Here is a 16,996-nt window from a genome sequence, read left to right as displayed (position 1 = left end):
CGGTCCTGAGCCAGACACGAGGTGCAGCTGGGCCTGTCCGCCGCAGCCGGGCACCGATAGTGCATGATTGTGTTTGCAGCTCGCCGGGGTGCTGAAGACGATATGGGAAGAATGCCCCTGCAGCTTGTCACTGTATTAATTGAGCTGATATCTATGGCTTGCGAGCTGGCACCGCCTCCGTGGCAAGATAGCAACCACGCAGCCGTGGTCGCCAAAGTAGACATGCAGGCATGCGTTGTTTGCAGGGCCCTCCTGGTCCGTCAGATCGATGACTGTCAAAGAGCGGTCCGTAATTTCGCATCTATTGGTATCCGTCTAGCTAGGGTCAAGGCGCATGCGGTCTATTGATAGCAACTCGTGTACGGATAGAGGACGACAACAGACGGCTCTGCCCGCACAGAGCGCACGTTGCGGGCAAGGGGGTAGTAGTGGTTGGCCATGGGCTGAAAAACCACAGCCCTGTGGTATCATCAGGGCACAATCATGTCGCGGCAGCTCGGGTCCCATCAGCAGATAGAGGACGTGCATGATGGTGTCAAGACAGACAACAGACAGTGGGATTGTTGCAGGCCTGGAGCGTGTTTAGTGGGCTAACTTACGGCAATAATGGTACACTGGCGACTGCGCGCCATCCCACCTGTACCTGAGGTGCTGGGCGTCCAAGAGCTCGCCCATCCAGCTGCACGCCCGCCCGCCGCGGTGGTTCCACTGTAGCAGGCGGCAGGTACGTCCGACTGCTGGCAGCTCCCGCCCGTGTAGGCTGTCGACCCGGTCCTGCACGCTGCCAGCTGCTCTGGCAATATGACAACTCACGACTGGCAACTGGCAAATGCGACTGGGTCTGGGTAGCCGCCCGTGTTCTGTGAGGCCTGGAGCCCACTAAATGCCCTCTGTGCCACGCCCTGAGCACTTTTACGGGGCAGCACAGCGCCGGCGACGCCTACGCTACCATGGATGGGCCGCTGCTGCACGCTTCACTGGGACAAGGCCAAAAAAAAAAAGAAGTAAAAAAAGAATGAAGAGGCAGATCCGGGCATCCCCGCCGCACCAACCATTGCCACACCCACCAGTGCTCCTGCTAGCACCAAAAGGTACCTGCCGCACCTGAAATACTCTGCTGAATCGAGCACCACTACCAGCGCAGCTTGCTAGCGCTGTCCACCCTGGCTTCCTCTCGTCGCTCTCCTCTGCACCTCTTTAACCTTCTCCATCCAATTTTGTTCTCTTCCATTGCCAACCGCTCCAAGGGTCTTGTTTTGGATTGTAGATACCCATCAGTTGCAGCTATACTCCCTATTCTTGTATTCTCATTCATCCATACGTCACTCCGACCACATCACAGCTGCACGCCCCCGTCCTCGCGCTTTGCGCCAGCTTGCACGAGAGCTTCGCTACCGCCGATCGCTTCTACGCTTTGCGACTGCGATTGTCCTGCGGCGACGGTAGTTGTCTCATTTTACTTTGCGCATCTCATTGCTTTCGCTTTTCCCATAGACACAATCCACCATGGACCACCAACAACAGGATCGCTACGACGGTAGCTACAACAACCAAAACGCCCAGCCATACGCGGGCAACATGGCCTCCAACATCACACCCCCGCGCCCAGGAACACCAAACACGGACGGCAGCCGCAATCCCTTTGGCGATACCCCCGAGCCTGTCGCCAACCAGCGACTCGCCACTGCCACCGGCACAAATCCTTTTGGCACACCGGCTGTTTCGCGGCCTGCCTCCAGCTTTGGCTCCTCTAGCGCTGTCGGACCCCGATTCGAAGAGCGCGCACAGCGCTTCTTTCACTCGCGTCGAGTGGCCAAGGGCGACGTTGAGAAGCCGTGGCTGCAGAAAAAGGACAAGAAGGAGAAATGGGTTACCATTATTCCCGTCATCGGTATCCTCATCGGTCTCGGCATTTCTGGCTTTCTAGTCTGGGATGGTCTCCGCAGTGTCGTCCACCACAAGTACTGCCCACTTATGGATGAGAACTTCGACAACGGCTTTGACAGCAGCGTCTGGACCAAGGAGGTTCAGGTCGGTGGATTTGGGTAAGTCATTCTTGCCATGCTACTTAATAGTTTTTATACTAACCGGCGCAGCAATGGCGAGTTTGAAATGACCACTGCCGGCGACGAAAATGTCTACGTCGACAACGGTAATCTCGTCATCAAGGCCACCCTCCAGGACGCCGACAAGATGGAAAAGACCACCACCATTGATCTCCAAAAGGACGGCACTTGCACCTCGACCAACTTTTACGACTGTGTCGCCGTCACCAACACGACTGCCGGCAACTCTAGCGTTGTGCCACCCGTCAAGTCTGGCCGCATCCACACTAAGAAGGGAGCCACCCTCAAGTACGGCCGCATCGAGGTCACAGCCAAGCTCCCCCAGGGCGATTGGCTATGGCCTGCTATTTGGATGATGCCCGTCAAGGACACGTACGGACCCTGGCCCGCGTCCGGTGAAATCGACATTATGGAGTCGCGTGGCAACAACTGGACCTATTCGCAGGGCGGCAATAACATTGTCTCGTCTGCGCTGCATTGGGGTCCTGACCCTGCCAACGACGCCTGGTGGAAGACAAACAACAAGCACAAGATTCTGCGCGGCAACTTTGGCGACGAGTACAGCACGTTTGGCCTCGAGTGGTCGCAAAAGTACCTATTCACCTACGTCAACACGCGCCTGATGCAGGTCCTCTACACCAACTTCAACAAGCCAATGTGGCAGCGCGGCGCCTTTCCCCAGACGAACAACAACGGCAGTCGCCTGGCTGATGTGTGGAGTCAGACCGGCCGCAAGAACACGCCCTTTGATCAGGAGTTTTACCTCATCATCAATCTGGCTGTCGGCGGCACCAACGGTTGGTTCGAGGACAACAAGTCGCTCAAGCCTTGGGTCAATGGATCGCCCAATGCTAAAAAGGACTTTTGGACTGCCCGCGAAGACTGGTATCCCACGTGGAAGCAGCCTCAGATGGAGATTAAGCGCGTGCTGATGCTGAAGCAGTGCGACGGCAACGAGGAGCTGTAAAGCTCTTGCCTCTGATTCCTTTTGTTTCTGCATTTATTCAACTCACATACATAATCACGAGCAAGTCCTTTTAGTTTTATTTATGTATCTTCATTAGACAATATGGTATCATAGAGATGAGTATCGGAGAGTCATTTTGGACTAGTGGATTGACATCATTTGGGCTGGGGGTAGTTTAGGCGCAAGCATGCAGGATGTTGCTGTTTGCATTATAGTCGTATATAGGTTTCTTTGGATAGAAGTCACAAATTGAAAACACTTGAGAAACAATGTCCCAAAAAAAAAGTCCACGCGCTGAGGTGAATCATGTCAACGTACTAACCCAACCGCCCAGCTACACCGACCCTCCCAACCATCCCCAGCCATTAAGGTTTCGGAGTCGATGTCTCACCTTGGGCTGTTTACCGAGACAATGCCAGAGGCGCGTGGCGGCTACGTTTTACTTGCGGTCAAGAGGAAACATGATGGTGGTCTTGTTGCTGCCTCCAGGATAGGCACAACAGGTTCTTCTAGCCTTGTCCCTTGACACTTGTGCAGCTGGCTGACCATCAAGCTGGCCCCCCGCCCCCTTCCTCATTGCGCGCGAAGGCTGTTCTGGCAAGTCTGTTCATGACGCCACGCGCGCTATGATCTCATGTCTCGGCCGTTTGTTCCGCCCATCGACCTGCCAGAGGAGAAACGATGACAAAAAACTCTATTTCACATTTTCCCCAAGCAATAAATCAAAACGATGTTGATGAGTAAGAAAAAAAAGTATAAATGCAGAAATAACAGACGCCGTTTGAATCTGTTCGGAAGTGAAACCGCCGAGGGGCGCGTTGGTGTGCTTTGACAGCCAAACGTTTGAGCTAGCGCAGGGGCCTGCCCGAGCTCAGCTGTTGCTTTTGCTTTTCCTCGCTCGCTCGAGCTTGGCGACCTGGGAGGCTTGAAAAGCTATTTTTACTTTTATTTTTATTTTTTATACTTTGCTGGGTTGTTGCTGAGTTTGTAGGGCTATGGGGGAGGGGGGTCTCTTTACTCTGTCAAAGCGGACTTTTTTTCCCACCTCTCTCGCCATGGTTTCTAAGGTGGGTAGGATTCCGAAGAGCTGCCATCTGAACAAGAGCTCTCTGTCTGGTGGCTGATTGAGAGGCGACTACTGCTTTGGCGTTGGGGGGGGTGCTATGATGATGAGCAAGAAAACAGCATTTTGAAATGAGCATCAGCCCTCGTTTGACATTTGCGGGCTCAAATGACCTTGTGTTCAAATGACCTTGATAACCTCTGCAGCGACATCGGCTCGGATACTGGCCGCAATTTCAAGAAGAAGAAAAAGAGGCTGAGCTGAGTACCTCGTCCTACCCAAGAAAGTCTTGGCTGTTGGCCCGTACAAGAAAGACACTGGGCTTTGGGGGATGGGAGGACGCTCAGACAAGGCGGCGAAAGCTGAGCAGCACGACACTGCTCCCGGCTGCCTGCAGTAGCCTTATGTTTTTCTCAACATGGCTCTAACTTTTTCCGCAAGGCCAGATCTGTACTTATTCCACAGCCGTCGGAAAAAAAGGTGATATTGTTGGTGGTAATGAGGCTCTGCGGGCGATTTCCCGTCCTCTTGCAGTGAGCCCGTCTTTCCGCGGCTCGTAGTTTTTTCATCATTCGTATCCGAACCATGACAGCCACATGGCTTTTCTCAGGGTTCACGCCCAACTGGCTCGAGCGCTTCAATCCCAAATCTTTGGCCAAGTTTAAGGAGAAAAAAAAACACGTTGCTGCGGTCATGATAAAAGCTACCCATGCCTTTTCCTTTAAAAGGTCCAGGCCAGCGCCACTGCCCTGAGTCGTGAAAAAAAAAAAAAACCAGGACACGAGATGGTGCCAAGAAACGGAAAGCAACGATTAGTATCCGTAGGGCCATCTTTCTCTTCTCTCTCTCGGAAAAAAAAAAGACAGATAGAGATACACAAACAGGACGGAGCTTTTTTCGGTACTATCGATGTTGCTAAACGGATACAGTATGGATGGATGCCTTTGGCGAATCATCACCCAGCCTAGGCCCAAGCCACCACCTAACGGCACTTTCTAGCTGATACTACTCCGTCCTGCGTGTGATAACAAGAAATTGATTCTTTCTCTTCTCTTCTTGACTAGTACACATAGGTGAGATATCCTCAATTAAGCCGCTAGAATAGAGAGCACTGATCAGGAACCCACTTGGGCCGGATCACGAATGAACGGGTTCGGGCTGCTATCCTGACCACTACCTGCGCCGCGCCGCTCCCGAGATTGCATTTTTGATTGCTGACCGTAGACTATCGAATCTCTAGATGATTCAGAGGCCAGGGTTGGTGTCTTTGCTCTCGGCACTCCTCTCTAGCATGGGATTAGTCCATCGACAAGGGGGGGGGGCGCCCTTGCTAGGCGAGTTGGTCTTTTTTTAGGCTGGCAGCTAACGATGCAGCGATCCGCTCATCCCAGCAACCCAGGTCGCCCAGTGTTGTCCCTTTCGGGAGTGCTGAAATTCAGCTTATCGAGGAGAGGTTGTCTGTTGAACAGAAATCATGTGCATGACTCGGTGCCGGCAAAGAGAGGCTTACACTGCATCCAGGGCTGGCACAAACGAGATGCGAGCTGAAGCCATGCATTTGTATGTGACCCCTGCTTTCCACCCTCTGCTCTATTGATTCTTGTCGACTTTCTTCAGACCTGTAGCTCAAAATTTCTTCTCAGATTCAAAGCCTGTTATCAAAAGGATATCTTGGCTCTGCCCAAAGTAGGAAAGCGACCCCGGCCGGCTCAGCATCTTCCCGGCGCCTCGAGGGCAGGGGGGCCGTTATCTTTTTTTCTTTTCTTTTTCAGACTGGAGTAGAGCGCCAAGTCCAACCACCTATTCTGTACCAGTAAGCGGCCAATGATTGTCTCGAGTAGGAGAAGCCGCCCACGGAGACAACAGATATTCTGGTATGCATTTAAACTTTCCGTCTGCATTCGCCAATCGAGGATCGCGAAAAGAGCCCAGAAATAGAAACCAACATTTAGGCTTAAAAATGGGACGTGCCAATATTTTTCGGAAGACGCAGAATAATACTATGTACAGTTCATTATTGTCGATATGCCGGACGCAATGATATTCGCGTGCACATATACACACACATGCACTCGCTCCTTGATACTGCCCAAGTCGTTGCATCACCGCCAGACCAGATGTCGTTCAGCTGGTGGACGGGTGGCTTGAGACATGGCGTCGCCACGCCTTGCCAGCACAACCACTTTCTCCATATCGGATGCAGAACCTTCCGCCACCCGGCCAAAAGGTCCCCTGCAGAGATGGGTGCGCCTCTGTCTATTTTCCACCGGTTCTCAGCCCTCCAGTTTTTGTTGAAATAACGAAAGACCCGTTCGGTGGCTTTTTTCAACACTTCAGCCCGCCCCCACGCGGTGAGGTAAATAAAACGACCTTCCTATTGTTGGAGGAATGCGGAAAAATCAGAGTCACGGTGCATACGGGCTGAGAAGGAGAACAAAGTGAAGGAAGAACCTGCAATGTGCGTCGACGCTTCCGAGCATTAATCTTTGGCATGCTCATAAGATCGGCCTGACAAAGACCTTGTTTCCGCTCGTCAGAGGGCCCTTGCTCCCCGGGGCTAGTGACGGCTGTGGGTGAGCGGCGATCCGGCATGATCCAGACCATGGAAAAAAGTAAAACCTGGCGTTGACAGTACTGGGCAAGTGATCGTCAGAAATTAGCAGAGAGCACCAGCAACAAACTCATGGTGCCATAATCAAGCCTACCAGTAGACCAAAATTCTGGGTGCCTTCCATGGCCCTTCAGGCGAAGCGACCGGAATAACGCCATATAATAATGGCAAGGATAAATTGATTGATTTTACTGCGTCTTGGCTGGTTACATTTGCAACACGCCACTGGCACTGCCTGTCGATGCAGGAAGGGCCCCTTCGGGTGCAAAATAGCGTGATTTGCTGGCTGCGCAGGCCAGTACCGATTTTTTCCCACCTAGTTATACGTCCTTGAATGTGGCAACAGAAAGTCGCCGAGGGCACTCGCTGCAAGGCTACATTGTCCGTTATTTTTGGTGTTGTCGTGGCTGGATTGCTGCAAGCTGCAAGCTGCAAGCCGCGAGCCCCTGGCTAGCGGCGGACCGTGCAGCGCGACGAAAGGCGAGAAAAACAAGAGAAGCATTCTAGACAGGAGCTGCGCCATTTATCGTCTGGATTGACAGCGGCGTGCCCGTTGGACCCTTTTCGAAAGGCCATGCCCATGAGGTTATTGAGGGCTGCGCTGATGTTGTTGGATGTGTGAGGCGCTGGGCTTGTGTATGGCCGCAGTAGACGCCGGTTTGTCTCTATGAATCTTTTTCGTAAGGGTGTCTGCGAGACATGCGGCTCGCAAGGGTGGTATCAATCCTTTAACAGCTGCAGGCAGCGGTCGGGATGCCATCGGTTCCAGCTGGGCATGCTGCTCATGCATGGCTTCCCTGCAAGCTGAAGTCCATAGCTGGCCGTTGCACATTGCAGGCTGGCCACGGGGCAGATTAGCTGGTGCCGTTTCTGGCGTGTACGCGGTCGAGATGTCAGAGGTCCAGAATCGTGTATCTAGATGAGAAAGCATGGCGGCGTGCATGAAATGGCTGCGCTGATAATGCCAGCTCCCATGCCCATCGTGCCGCGGATCGGGGTTCACACCCCTTAGGAAGGCAACACGAAACACGATAAGCACCAGCACCCTCTTTGACCCAATACCTAGACATAGAACATGGTTACGGCACCGGGCGGAAAAGGTTGGTCCTAGCTTGGACAGTTGTCGAGATGACGGCACGTGGTAGTGAGGACATCAGCGGCCAGGAAGAAGAGGCTTGATGGCTGAAAACGTTGAGAAAAGAACGACGACATCTTCCGTAGCACGAGACAAGATGTCTCTGGTTGACGATTCGAAGAGGCATAGCGGCCCAATGGCGCGAGACCAATGGTGCTACTGATAGCTCAGTCCCGGTGTGGAAAGGTGCTGCGAAGGAGCTAGTATCGTCATGGTGGTGAACTGACCAGAGTGCTGAGGAGAAGGCGGGTCGAGGAGCGACCAGGAAAATGCCGCCGCTTTAAGGTCCGACGAACGTCGCGAGGTGAGGGTCCCGGTCACCAGCCACAGCCACAGGCACAACTCCCAGCTATTCCCCAGCAGGGTGGTCGACTGGGGCTCAGTGGACAGCGGGAGAACGAACCGGCGCCACCAGTTGGTAGCTTGTTGAGCTAGCTAGCCAACTCGACGGTGATTTGATTTTCGAACTGCCTATCTGGGTTGCAGGGCTTTTTGTTAGTCTGGCAAACGAGTCGGCGCTGCAGTTTGCGCTGGATGTGCTGCGAGGGGACTTCGGCTACTGGTAGTAGGTAGGCAGGGAGCTGTGGCAGACACCTAAACCTAGTAGTAAAAACTCAACGCTGGACAGGCGGTACCTATGCAGTCCGTGTTGCGCTGTCCGTCCCTGCGGCAAGCGCTCACGTTGACAGCGCTGTGCTGTGCGTTGCGCCGCGGTGGAGCGGAGCGGGTTTCAGCATTGCGTCGCTGTGAGCCAATGCACGACGGGCTTCGAGCACGGGCGGCTACCAGAACGGGTACTCGGACAACACGGCGATTCGCCCGCATAGGATGAGTTGGTTATCAGGGGACAGGATAGGGCCTGGCAGCTAGCGATTGGGTGAGTATACGAAAATAAAATCTCGGCAATTTTGCGTGGAAAGAGCGAGTCGGTAAACACCGCGGAGAATTTGCTGCGCGCTTCGGACGCAGCACGGTCCGGCAGTGATGCATCGAGGCCTGGGCTGCTCGGTGGCCGCCAGCCGGTGGAGATTTGTGGGAGAGCAAACAGCAACAGGAACAAGAACCAGGCGCACTGCCATACTGGTATCGGTAACTAATCCAGGGGAACTTTTCAGCGCCACAAGGCACTGGGGACGGATCCCCTAGCTCGTTGCTGGTGAGCTAGCGAGAGACGGACTGTCTGCAAGTGCACTAAAACGAGGTGGCCATTACTATCCAGCATTGTTCAGCGGCGGACTGAAAAAAAAAAAAGAAGAAAAAAAGAAGAAAACGTGGGTGCTTACCAGTAACGCTAGACAATTTAGCGGGGCCTACCTGAAGCACAAGCTGGTACGGATACAACAACTGCCACTCTCAGGGTCAACAGTGCGAACAATGCGGCAGCCCGATTTTTAAGTTGCCCAGGTGCCAGGCTGCCAGGTGCCGCTTGGGTGTTCTCGGGTGCCCTCAGCTGCTGCCAATGTTCACTGCCAAGCCCCCGCTAACAGGCAATCTATCCTAGCATCAGTGCACGAGTTGCGCAGAGGTACGGACCATACGGTGTACTTCCAAAAATAACACGAGTGAAAGGGCCGGGGGGGGGGGGGGGGGGCAGTTACCACAGCACAACTCAGCAAAGCAAAGAAAATTTGTGGTTGCTTCGTATTATCCTCGCTGTATTAGCTCGCACAATGCAGGTTGATGCACCTAGCCCACCTTGGAGGGTGCCTGCTGCAGGCGGATACGTGGTGCGAGCTGTTAGTGGCCGCCACGGAAGAAACTGCCTGCCTTTGCCTGCTGAACTGTTGAGCCTGAGCTGTGGTCGGAGAACCTTGTCAGTGGTATCCGTACGGCGGCTTGGCAGCGCAATGCCGCCTTCACTGGACACGCCGGCTCTTTCAGTTCAGCGACGGCGGCGGCGTTGTTTGCGCTGCTGCACCTTCCCTTTTGCCAGTCACCAGTAAAGGGTTCCCAGCCAAAAAAAAAAGCCCCAAAAGCCCGCCTCTACCGGTGTGGCTTTGCTTCGGCCACGCCCCCCCCCATCCCCACCCCTCGCCTGCTCCACTCCCGCTCCATTGTCTTAGTGCCTTTGTGTTGCGGCATCCTCCTCGCCATTCTGATTCTGACCATCCTACCGCACAATGCGCAGGCAGGGGAGGGCACAGGAAAAAGAGAGAAAAAAAGAGAGCGAAAAAATAGATCGAGGCCGATGGAGTGCCCAAAGATCGGAACCACCTAGCTCAGCGCTCTACTGCTACGCGAGTCCACTTTCGCGCTGTCGTCCTCTGCTCGCCCGTGTTAGCCTGGGCCCTGCCAGCGAGCCTGCATCCTCGTCACTCTTTTATTAACCTATCTGCTCTCCTCCGCGCCTACTCCCCCCGCCTCGACATTCTTCTTTTCCTTTCCCAAGCAACCTTTTTCTCTTACTCGCTTGCTCACACACGCTCGAGCAGTGACGACTTCTTTAAACTTATAGTCTCATTCGCGCTTCCTTTCACTTCTCTCACTGTCGAGCTGCTCTCGCTTTTTCTCCTCTTACTCGCCGTCTTCCCATGTCTTACTAGCAGTACGCCGCAGCAGAGCGCCAAACCCGTACATACTCCGGACGTCCTGCGTCCCTCCAGCTTGACGACTGCGATTTCGCCAAGCTCTTCAAGCGAGCCAAAGTCGCCCTCTTCCTCAATCGTATTTTCCTACAACACACCAATTCGCCGCAATGGGTATCGGAAGCTACTTCAAGGCGGACAAGGGCAGCAAGGCCTCTGCGCCGCCGCCGCCGCCGCCGCCGCCTCCCGCCACTTCTTCACGACCCGAGAGACCGGAGCGATCCCAGAGCATGGCCATCAACGAAAAACCTCTCAATGGCAACGACATGGAGCTTCAGGCCCCTACACCGCGCTATAGCTCGCGGCCCGGCTCTACTCGTTCCGGCCACTCGACGCCCTCGAATCAGAGCTCCTACATGCTCGACGAGATCAAGCACGAGGTCATGGTCAACTATCTCTACCAGCAGCAGTGCTCCCAGCTCTGGGTCAGCGATGGCTCCGGCGAAATCGAGGGTGTTCTCTTGCGTAAGGCGCGAGGACACTACATGGCCTGCCCTCCCCAGCTCGTGCACTCTCCGTTTGCCCAAGCCTGCTGTGCCCTCAATGTCCAGGTGAGACCAATTATGCAAATCCCAGCTTTCATCGCCTTTTGCCCCGATTGACTAACTCAAATCCAGTGCGCCATGACGGTCAACTCACGTGTCATCAAGACCTTCCTGCAATGGTCGCCCGAAGCCGTTGATGTCCCCCTCATGAACGGTCTCCGAGTCCAGATCCTCCCCACAATTGAGGATCTGCCTCGCGCTCGCAAATATCAGTTCGCTGCCTTTGTCGCCTCCGAAGGCCTCCTGGTCGTCTGGGACGACGATGCTCTGCATCTCGTTCAGCGTGCCAGGGCCATCGAGTCTGAGCTCATGGAGCTTGTCTGGAAGGCCGGCAACAGCGACGAGGATGAGGATGAGAAGCGCGCCGGCGCCGTGGCCGAAGCTGAGATTGACGAGGAGAGCGGTGAGGTCAAGCCGGAGAAGCGCCCGATTCACCTGCAAAACACTGTTCTCGTCTCCCTGACTCTGATTCTCGTTATTGTCTCGCTCGGCGCCGCCTGGAGACAACTCGCCATCGAGGTGTCCGTCGATGGCTCCTATATTCGTCTCGCTCTCGTTGCTCTCATGCCTCTCCAGATCTTCTTCACCCTCTTCTTCGCCCAGGTCATTGTCGGTTGCTTGGCCCAGATTTTCGGTCCTATCCGCCAGCTCACCATCAACTCCAAGTTCTACTCGGCCCGTCCTCCTCCTCGCCTAACCACCTCTGTCCTACCCCACGTCACAATTCAGTGCCCCGTCTACAAGGAGGGTCTTCAGGGTGTCATTATGCCCACTGTAAAGTCCATCAAGCAGGCCATGTCTACCTATGAACTTCAGGGCGGCTCCGCCAACATGTTCATCAACGATGATGGTCTCCAGCTCCTCTCTGAGGAAGACCGCCGCGCTCGCATCGATTTTTACGCCGACAACAGCATTGGCTGGGTTGCTCGTCCCAAGCACGGTGAAGATGGCTTTGTCCGCAAGGGAAAGTTCAAGAAGGCCTCCAACATGAACTATGCTCTCATGATTTCCTGCAAGGTCGAGGAGAAGCTCTTGCTTGTCAACCGCGCCCCCGACTGGAGCCAGCACGATGAGGCTCTTGCTTACGAGCAGGCCCTCAAGGAGGTTCTCGAGGAGAATGGCCGCGCCTGGGCTGATGGCAACGTCCGCGTTGGTGACTATATTCTGCTGATTGACTCTGATACTCGTGTCCCTGCCGACTGCTTCCTCGACGCTGTCTCCGAGATGGAGCAGGGTCCTGATGTCGGCATCATGCAATTCTCCTCTGGTGTTATGCAGGTTGTCCACACGTACTTTGAGAACGGCATCACTTTCTTCACCAACCTCATCTACTCTGCCATTCGTTACACCGTCTCCAACGGTGACGTCGCCCCCTTTGTCGGTCACAACGCCTTCCTCCGCTGGTCTGCCATTCAGCAGGTTTCCTACCAGGACGAGGATGGCTATGACAAGTTCTGGTCCGAGAGCCACGTGTCTGAAGATTTTGACATGTCTCTGCGTCTTCAGTGCAATGGCTACATCATCCGTCTCGCTGCCTGGGCTGGCGAGGGCTTCAAGGAGGGCGTTTCGCTGACTGTCTATGACGAGCTTGCTCGCTGGGAGAAGTACGCCTACGGCTGCAACGAGCTGCTTTTCCATCCAATCCGCACTTGGCTCTGGCGCGGCCCATTTACTCCTCTCTTCCGCACTTTCCTCTTCTCCAACATTCGCTTCACCTCCAAGATCACCGTCATCTCCTACATTGGTACCTACTACGCCATTGGCGCTGCCTGGATCATGACGACCGTCAACTACTTCCTCATGGGCTGGTACAACGGATACCTCGACAAGTACTACGTCGACTCGTGGCAGGTCTGGTTCGCCATCATCATCGTCTTCAACGGTCTCGGCAACGTGTCTCTCGCCATTATGCGCTATCGTATCGGTGAGCGCAGCCTGCTGTACGCCATCTACGAGAACTTCAAGTGGACGCTCATGCTCGCCATCTTCCTCGGCGGCCTATCGCTGCATGTCAGCCAGGCCCTGCTCGCGCACATGTTTGAGATTAACATGACCTGGGGCTCTACCTCCAAGGAGGCCGAGTTTTCCAACTTTTTCATCGAGGTGCCCAAGGTGCTCAAGAGTTTCAAGTTTTCCATCATCTTTGCCCTCATCGCCATTGTCGGCATGATTATCCTGGCTGTGGCGCCGTTTGTGCCCCACGACTGGCGCATCACCGACTTTGTCGCCATTCTACCCATGTCGACTGTCGCGGCCAGTCACTTTCTGCTGCCCTTTGCCCTGAACCCGGCTCTCATGACCTTTTCTTGGTAATCAACCTTGCCGCGAACAAGTTCGTGGAGCATTACAAGAGTGCGTGTCGCCTCCACCCCGCGAGCCACATCCACAATACCCCCCCTCCTCTCCCTCGACACACGCATACACACATATCTTTTTGCCTTTGCCACGTCACGGCGACGTTATCGAAGCAGATGCGCGCCGCTCACGCCGGCGATTGCATACAGTCAATATAAAACTGCACATATCGCTGCATAAGAACGGAATGAACCTACACACTTTTAGACGGATATCATCTCGGAGTTTACTGGCGTCTTGGCTCGGAATGAGCCTCATTGCTGTTTTTTTATTTTTATAATTACGTGCCTGCTTTTTTCATGGGCACTGGCCACTGCTACTGTTTTCTCACATATCCGCGACATGCATCATGATGTGCCATGCATGGTCGTGAGATTTCCCCTCCTTTTTATATGAGTGTGGAAAATTGTTGGGCGGCGTCTATTTAAGTAGATGTTCGGCCCCTCTTGTTTTGTTGCCGCCGCAATATCTGGATGTCCATACTATGCAGAACCCACGTTAATACCTAGTACTATTACTACGAATATGCAATTATAGAAGCAACATGATACTGGATTTGTGCAAAGCGCGCAGCAATAAAGTGACTTTGCAGTGCTTGATGACATAGGTGGGCGGGCTATGTGCCAACGGCTGCCTTATCATTGTCTGCCCACGATTCGGACCAGAACGCAAGTACACCGATGCATGCCCTCTACTCCGCGTATCGCGCATGTGTAGTGAGCGCCTCATGGTCCGGCGCCAGCACCTGCCGTCTGCGGACAAACAAGCAAGGGCCAAGGGACCACGCAAGTGGAAGCCACCCACCCGCGCAGCGTCTCAACTCCCGTTTCTAACGTCTTGGCAAAATGGTGACCGAGCAGATTTTTTGTCTCAGTTTGCCCGCGGTTGAGGGTGGCCAAGAGGGAACAATAGTCCGTGCTGTTTGCTGCATGGCAGAAGGAGAGAGAGTTTGTTTGTAGGTGGGCTGTCAGGCCAGATGCAGCCACGGGTTGCATTGCGTTGCTGCCGCAAGGCGCGGCGGCGGAAGGGAGAGCTTGTCCTGTCCATGACCACCCGTGCCACCCACCTACCTCATCGGCTGCAAAACAACAAGACAGGCGGGGAACGTCTTTCCGCGGAGACGCAGTGCATGCTGTGGACGCGATGACGAGGTAGCCATTAATTGTGACTGCGGGAATTTTGCGCGGCTTGCATTAGCGCAGGATGTGTATCATTCCTCATTTGCGCTGTTGCCTGCGCATGCTGGGGTTGCGTCGGCTAAGAAGCGTTTGAATGTTATCAGTCGCAAAACTGCTAAATACACCATTTGCTAGTCTGGCGTTCTGTCTGTCATAGTCATTCTGGACAAATTGGTGCGTTTGACCAAGAATGCGTTCCATGACCGGTCGATGCAGTTTGAGTTTGACGATACTGCAACTGCCGACGCCAGACTCCGATGCTGTGCGGAAGATGTACCCCCTTCCCGGACGATTGTCCTATAAATGGAATAGTTTAACTCCGCTACCAAGTCTTTGGGAGGGGCTCCGAAAGTTCATAAAAATTGGAGAAGAGGAAAGAGCTGCGTAGGCGCAGTCGGCGCATGCGCAGGTCGGCCGCGTCTGGCCAGCCCTCGGCTGAACGTGGGGGTTTCGCATTAGGTTGGGCCACAATTTCGTCGGTCTACTGGCATCGCCGCTGGTGTCGGGGACTCCATCAAGGCTACCACTGCAGCAGGGGTATGATGAGCAGTGTATGCACGGCGAAGGAGCCTCCGTATTCCGCAATGGTACCGAGTTGTCAAAGGATAGGCAGCAAGGCAAGGAAGACGAGCGGGATTCGGGGGGAGGGGGCGAAGTGCAGCGGAAAGGAGATGTGACAGCCGTAGTGCGATACGTAGCCGAAATATGGACACCCTTCAATCAAACGGCGCAACGACAATGATTTGCGGCCAGCAAGTATGGATGAAAACCTGTGAGTGAAGATGATAGATGCTCATATTGGCTCTTCTCCGCGCTTAGGTGACGCGCCTCAGCAAATTAGGACGGAAGTTTACCGAGCCTGGAGCAGGCTGAGTGGTGCATGCTCGGCTTATTATTGCTCACGGTAGTTATTCAGCTCAATTTCGAGCAGGCTGTTCGCTGGGCCGCTCGATCAGGCTGGCTCGATGAATGCCGATTGGCGCAACGCGGGAAGGGAGTGGTGTAGATAAAATTTGGCTGTGATAGGCCATGTGGAGCGGCAGTCGGCCTCCACCCGTCCGCCTCGTACCTCTCAGCTGGCGCCTCCTGATCAACATGTCGCTGCAGGCCGGGGCACGGCCGCTAACATGTGCAGGACAGCGGTTGGCGATTTACTGGCTCTTGGTAATTGCAAGCCATGCCGTCCGTAGATAGATTTTTCTCCTTCAAACTCACACCTCGCCTCTTGATCTCAGGGTGTTGCGAGACGTGCACTCGGAGTACTAGTCAGTCCAAGGCATTCTGCTCGGGAAGATGGGCTAGACGTCTTCAGTCGTGGGCCAGTCTCCATAGCAGAGCCATCTCACCACGGCATTGCCGTTACTCTAGTTGGCGATAAATGTAAATTGACAGAAAGAAGGCAGTGGTCCGAGCAAATCAAGCCCCAGGCGAGAGTCGCAAATTGTGAGGCGCGGCGGAATTCGACAGCAGTCCTCTACTCAGGGTCGTATTGGTGGCGTCAGTAGGGCCGACTTGGCCAATAGGAGCAGGATACCTACGAGGTAACATTGCATCTGTATTGTTTCGCAAATTTGCGAGATTGCTGGCAAGGATTCTGGAATGAAAATTATGCAGCCTGGGCCACAACCGTAGGGCGCAGTCGAAAGCCAGGGCGCTGAATGTGAAGCGGTAGCCAATCCAATTGTCGTCGGTGCTGTGAGAAAGATGGGAATGGGCGGAGAGGTGGCGTCGTAGGCAGCAGGGTTGTCGGGAAGCCGGTTCTTACAATCTTGTAGGTGACAGTTGGATGCAAGTGGATGATGGTGTGGGTGTTGGAAAGGTACGGTTAGTCGTACGGCATAGCGTAGTGCAGTTGCAGCCGCTTCTATTCCAGATACGGCGAGGTGAAGCGACGAGTCAAGAGAGAGCGTAAGACCTGATGGGAAGGGATTAGCGGATTGCGATATCGACGGATTTTTCAGTGACAGATGGGCTAGGCCTGGGTTAGCTGACGGGAAACGATGGACGCTGGCCGGCGATGAAGAGTTGGTGAGGCTGGCAAGTGGCGTTTGCGAGCGTCGACGGTAGCGTCTGCAGCGGGGTTGATGTGAATCCCCGCTTGAGCGGTTCAGGAAGGTTCAAGAGGAGCAGAGGCTTTTTTTCTAACGGAGAACATTACGCACCGGTGATGGTAAAGGCATCGGACGGGCAGCATAATATGACGGTTGGTATGGCTGAGTACGGCAGCCAGTGCCAGGCTGATGATGAGGAAGGTGCGGATAATGGCAAGATGGGCGGGTACCTACCTAGGTACGGCTGGCCAACTGAAGTCGCTACGGCGGTTGCAGAGGGACTGGGGCTGTGGAGTGCGGTGGCCGACAGATTGGGCAGAGCATGCAGCTTCCAGGCTACAAGGCCTGCTAGAATACAACACTAGTGGCCAGACAGCTTTTGAAATTTAAACCATGCCTGTCTGGTAAGTCAAATGCAGTTGTGCGGAGTCTTATAATGA

At 54.3% G+C, this 16,996-nt stretch overlaps 2 protein-coding genes across 2 annotated transcripts; both read left to right on the top strand.

Moving 5' to 3' along the window:
• Positions 1-1,506: 1,506 nt before the first annotated feature.
• Positions 1,507-3,033, top strand: LMH87_010433 (uncharacterized protein; the record flags this gene model as incomplete). The annotated part of the gene is made up of 2 exons (XM_056197593.1): positions 1,507-2,045; positions 2,097-3,033. 2 exons carry the CDS (start codon positions 1,507-1,509, stop codon positions 3,031-3,033), a joined length of 1,476 nt encoding a protein of 491 aa, XP_056054626.1.
• A 7,504-nt stretch (positions 3,034-10,537) lies between these two features.
• LMH87_010432 (uncharacterized protein) lies at positions 10,538-13,285 on the top strand (the record flags this gene model as incomplete). The annotated part of the gene is made up of 2 exons (XM_056197591.1): positions 10,538-10,978; positions 11,045-13,285. 2 exons carry the CDS (start codon positions 10,538-10,540, stop codon positions 13,283-13,285), a joined length of 2,682 nt encoding a protein of 893 aa, XP_056054625.1.
• Positions 13,286-16,996: the final 3,711 nt, after the last annotated feature.

The sequence above is a fragment of the Akanthomyces muscarius genome, chromosome 5 (genome assembly GCF_028009165.1).
Source record: "Akanthomyces muscarius strain Ve6 chromosome 5, whole genome shotgun sequence".
In the NCBI taxonomy this organism is placed as follows: Eukaryota; Fungi; Ascomycota; class Sordariomycetes; order Hypocreales; family Cordycipitaceae; genus Akanthomyces; species Akanthomyces muscarius.
The sequence above is the reverse complement of the archived record's forward strand: the minus strand, read 5'-3'. Positions and strand labels throughout refer to the sequence as shown.